The sequence below is a fragment of the Tenebrio molitor genome, chromosome 5 (genome assembly GCF_963966145.1).
Source record: "Tenebrio molitor chromosome 5, icTenMoli1.1, whole genome shotgun sequence".
Taxonomy (NCBI): Eukaryota; Metazoa; Arthropoda; class Insecta; order Coleoptera; family Tenebrionidae; genus Tenebrio; species Tenebrio molitor.
In genome coordinates, this window is record NC_091050.1 from 25,095,039 (window position 1) to 25,100,505 (window position 5,467).

The 5,467-nt window shown below is 38.7% G+C and overlaps 1 protein-coding gene across 1 annotated transcript; it reads right to left on the reverse strand.

Moving 5' to 3' along the window:
- Positions 1-3,124: 3,124 nt before the first annotated feature.
- LOC138131083 (chitin deacetylase 8-like) lies at positions 3,125-5,045 on the reverse strand. The gene is made up of 4 exons (XM_069047844.1): positions 4,848-5,045; positions 4,594-4,790; positions 3,657-4,040; positions 3,125-3,604 (listed from the first exon to the last, which is right to left on the reverse strand). Exons 1-4 carry the CDS (start codon positions 5,004-5,006, stop codon positions 3,226-3,228), a joined length of 1,119 nt encoding a protein of 372 aa, XP_068903945.1. The 5' UTR covers positions 5,007-5,045; the 3' UTR covers positions 3,125-3,225.
- Positions 5,046-5,467: the final 422 nt, after the last annotated feature.

Below are 5,467 nucleotides of genomic sequence, written 5' to 3' on the forward strand. Positions count from 1 at the left end.
CGATCTTTGTTAATTCCAATATTTTTGAAGTCCGTGCCTTCAAGGGGGGCGGTATATGTACAAAATAATGTAATTTTGAACATTATTGTTAGAAACAGGTACTGTAGCAGGTAGTCCTGCCTACTTTCTTTGTGAGAGGGGTGAAATCACCCACCCTTATTTAAGTCGGGATATAGCGGTAAAAACGACATGCCAATCTGAAGGAGCACACTCTTGCCGTCTTTTTGGACATAGAGAGGGCCTTCGACCGGGTCTGGCACGACGGGCTGGTCCAGAAACTCATAAAAATCCCAATAAACCCCAACTTCATCCAACTCATCGACTCCTTTCTCTCAAATCGTACCTGCAGCGTCAAAATCCAAAACATTAAGTCCCGCCCAATCGCTCTTCAAGCAGGGGTCCCTCAGGGCTCCATCCTTTCCCCCCTTCTCTACATTGTATACTGCAGAGATTTTCCTGTTACAGATGCCCCCCGGACGAAGACCAGACTCTTCGCCGACGACACCGCCGTGTGGACAAGCCAGAGAAACCCCGCGATCGCCGCCAGGATCCTACAGGGCCACCTGAATAATATCACCACCTGGACAAACACCTGGAGAATCAAGCCAAACCCGCTCAAATCCCAGTCCATCTTAATGTCCTACTCCGGAGCCAGGTCCCGCCACCAAGCCCCCCATCTCCTACTCAACAACCAGGCCATCCCCAAACTTCAACACATCCGCTACCTCGGCGTCACCTTTTCCAAAAATTGCACCCTCAACCAGGACGTCAAAGAAACCCTCAAAAAATCCCGCAACCGAGCCAACCTCCTGTACAGGATTCGAGGGCGCATCCGTGGGTGCGATTCGAAAACCCTGTACCACACCTACAAATCCTACATCCGTCCCGTCATCGAATACCGCGCCCCCATCTACGCCACCCTATACCCGGCCCTCCTCCACCAAATCTCCGCCTGCGAGAGAAGAATGCTCCGCAGGATCTTTCGACTCCCCGACAGGTTTCCCTCCGACAACCTCCACCAGGAAATCAACACAATCCCGATCCAATCCCGCCTCAAAGAACTCCAGAGCCGCTACGTGACACGCACCCTAAACTCCAACAACGCCCTCGCCATCCAAACCCTGTCCACCTCGTTTAAATACCCGTCAAGAGACGGCCGCCTCCTCAACAGAATCCCGAAAATTCCAAAGCGCAAGCTAAAACACCCCCCAACAGCTCTCCTCTCACCAGCCTACACCGACCTACCAGATGACCTCCAGGAGCTTGTGGACTCAACCCCCTTGACCATGCGGTAGCCGTCGACGACGCCAGGACTACCGGGACTCAGGACATCTACCCCGGTAAGCCCTTCTAACCCCCCTTGTTCTCTTTCTGCTCTTCTTTCCCCATTCCAGATACTGAACAACAGGACCCAGAAGATAAAAAGAACAATCCAGTAGCAGAACCATCCACCCACAGGAACCTCAAGGACGCCCAGGACACCATTGTACCCCCCAGCCCCATCTGCCTCACCTAGTATATAAGTTTTTGTTTCACCTAGCATAAGTTCACTGTTACCATCAAACGTTATTTAACTTCCATTGTATTCAGCTTTGTTTTTTTTTTCTTCGTTCTATTGTATCATTATTGTATTATAACCATATCATTGTCTAACATTAAGTATAACATTGTAATTAGAATAATCCCAGCGCTGAAAAGGCCTTAAGCCTCAGCAGCGCCCCCTTGTAAAAATTTGCCATAGCCCTAAGAACGAATGAAATGTAATAAATAAGCAAGGAAATAAATGAAGTTGAATTGAATTGAATTGGTAAAAACGAGAGTCTACCACTATCCTTGGTACTTAACACTTGTACATCAACATTTTGTCATACAATAAAGTTTTTAAGTAGTTATACAAAGACGACTATATCATTTGAACGGCTAATATCACCACCCAACAGTGATTAATCGTTCAATTATTTTACCATAGAAATTAATAAATTCGATTGCTAAAACAGTGTGAATATAAATTTGGAACAAAATTCATTATAGGGTTATGTTCAGTTGTAAAAATATTGCGCTGCAAAATGATAAAGGCTGTTTTTTTAAATTTGGCGTCGAAGTAGGCGTTGGAGAGTCGATTGAGAGAGCACCACTCGTGTAAAAGCGTAAGATTTAAACAGCTGATCCGTGATCCGTAACTTGTATATTGCGTTCACAATCGACAGTTCAACGCCTACTTCGACGCCAAATTTAAAAAAACACCCGTTATAGGTACGATTACCTACGTAAATTTCAAATTTTGAATAGAATTGATTGGACGTGAAGTCAAGTTGAGGGTGAGAAATTGAGGTGCCTTTGGAAAGTGACAACATACAGAACGCTGAGGAGGTTAAGTCGACTTTGTCACGTACCAGAACATCTCCACATTCGTGAGAAATTGCCACTTTTCCGCACTCGTTGGTAATACACTATATCTACATGACCCTGTCAAGTCAAAAGCTGGTATTTTTTGGTATGCGATATTTTAACTCCACGTGAAAAGTTGTGGCCTCAGATAGCGCTTTGTAAAATCAGAAAAATGAAAAATGTTGTGGCCGATTTGATAAATAGATAAAGCTTTTATTCATAGTTTAGCAAAATGACAATACTGTAAAATTTTGTAAATTTCATATAGCTGCTATTGTGTTGACAACGACTGTGAGCAGGTTCTTTGATGTGTTTAAATGATAATTTAGCCATGAAGTTATTTTTGGAGTATTATTATAGAGTGTGTCCCTGGATAGGTGAAACGACTCTTGTAAAAGATAAAAAAAAATCGATCTAAATTTTCTTTTTTTGGGGTTTAACCCAGCTTGGTTAAAGACTAATTTTTAACAAAATTTTAGTTTTGAAAAGTCAAGTATGCCTTGAAAATTTTCAAAAAACCAATTTTTCTGTAGAATAAAGTGCCTTTTATGTGGTAAATACGACAAAAAGTTATTAAGAAAAGATGTTTAGAATCAACATCTAGGCTCCTAGACAATTTTGAAAATCATCGGCCAACTATGATTTTTCATTTTTTTTCCAGTTAATCTAAGGTTTTAATTTACTTTTATTTAATAATAACTGTATTGAACGGTATTGAACGATGAATCAGTAGTAGTTAATATTTCAAATTAGTTTATATTTTATTAACAGTTCATAACAACGAGTAATAATAAACATGAAGTTTATTATATAGAAGATTTCAATTAACCGGTAAAATTATTTGCCCATCGGATTTCCTTTCCATGGATAGCTAAGTGGACACGATACACAAGACTTCATCCACCGTTCACTTCCATCCAAAAACTTCAATGAGCAACTAATTGGGGCACAATCACCATATCTTTCGTGTACAGTGGACTGAAAATTCGCAGCTGAAACTGGATTTTTCATCCAATTTACTATGTCTTCCACTGACACAAAGAAAAGATCGTTTCTTCTTGACATTTCATCCAAAAACAAAACAAAACCTTCATAGCTATTATGGGTAAATTGGAACCAGTATGAATCCAAACGTAAGATCAACGGTGCTCGGGTACCCTGATGAGCACTATCTACTTGGTCAATCAACCAGTCTGCTATTTCTTGAGCCGAACCTCTACAATTAAAAAATATAATATCCTAAGTTTACTTAAAAATATGGTACTTACTGTATGTTACATGTTGCCAGGGAGTTGCACTGAATGCTGTCGTTTCCTTGTATATTGGTTAGAGGAGCAATCCAGAAGTGTTCGTGGGGTTGTGTTGGACAAGTCATTGTAACAAGACATTCTTGAGTTGATTTATAATCCAGTGTATAGGGAAACAAGCGTATAGAGGAACTTGTTGGCCAGGAGTTATCATATGTTAAACCTGACTGGACGTAAGCTTCAATTGAGAGGTCTCCTTCCAATTGCAGTTGTGGTGTTCTGCCTCCTACAATATCTTCAATTGGAATGTTGGCAAAATGAGAAATAATTTGTCGTTGGCCATAAAACTCTTCAACCAGGTCTTCCAAGGTAGCATGTCTCCAATATTCTTGTGACGAATTTTTTCTGTAATAGGAACACATTCGTCAGTGTTTAGGTGTCATGGCAACTTTTTAGAATAAAACGTAGTTATAGAATTTATTTTTTAGTCAATTATACCATAAAGTAGTATTTTTCGGTTTGAATATCTGGACGAGAACGTCGTCTTTTCGTCAAAGCATTATTTTTCGTCCAAGGCCGAAAACCATTTTTGGTCCGCTATGTTGTTAAGCAATAAATAAAAAACAATCGGCAACAGCTAAGTTGTCAATAACACCTTGGCAACGCGCAGAGTTGTTAAAGAAGTTTTTAACAGCCCTCATTTTTTCAAAATTATTATACTTTGACAATTGAATGAGAATTTTTACGACTAAAATATTGTGTATGATACATGGACGAAAACAATATTTTGGAGTCATTGGCTGTTGTGGACTCGGCTTTACCTCGTCCAGCAATTTCCAGCAAATCGTCCGAAATATTTTCTTTTTTGTTCTTATAACATAAATACCTAACTAATAAAAATAAGTGATAATTTGATTTTGGAATACTTATTTAAAAGAAAACTGAATTTTTTACTTACGTAACAGAATGTACCCCGATTTCATATCCACGAAGATACAAATCTTGAACTAACGTATAATCTGTGTACTCATGGTTGACGTAGAAAGTGGCTCCGATAGGTTTGCCATCTGGATTAGTACGGTCGAAAAGTATAGGTTTCAAATAGTCTTCGTAAAGTGTAGCGACAACTGATTCACTAACAGTTATGGCTATAAGCTAAACCAAAAACATATTGCAATTTAAATAATCGTAATTTTGATCATAAATACTTACTTGTGGTGCATCTGTAGCACTGATCGGATTAGTCGTAGATGAACAGCGACAATCATTTTCAATCATACATGCTGCAGTCTTGCACACGCTGGCATCTTTTAGAGATGGGTAACCCCATGCAAAAGAAGCTACAAATGCCAAATAAAGGATTACTTTCATATTGTGTAGCTTGTCAGTTGATCAGGACACTGGTTAGGATCGTCTTTTTTTGAGTTTATATATCCTCTAAGACAAAAGAGATAAAATAATTTAATGATGTAAGAGCTGACGTGATAACAACTCATCAATCTTCACAAGAATAGTAAGATTATATATTCTTAAAAAAGTTACTATTTGTGATCTATTTCATGCGATAAAAGGATTATAAAATATTAATATAATGACTAATATAAACGCCAACATCCGATTTCATCGTTTTATCAGTGATTTCAATTGGTATTACCGGAAATTATTTCTTAATACACTTTTATACATTCTTCTTTCCTTTCACATTGTCGTCATTATTATTTTCATTCTCAATTAAAATGTCATAATAAATTACATGATTTGTGTAAAAATGTGTTTAAGTGTGTAAACCACTTAAGTAATTAATTAATTGGAAGTAGCACTACATAATTTTG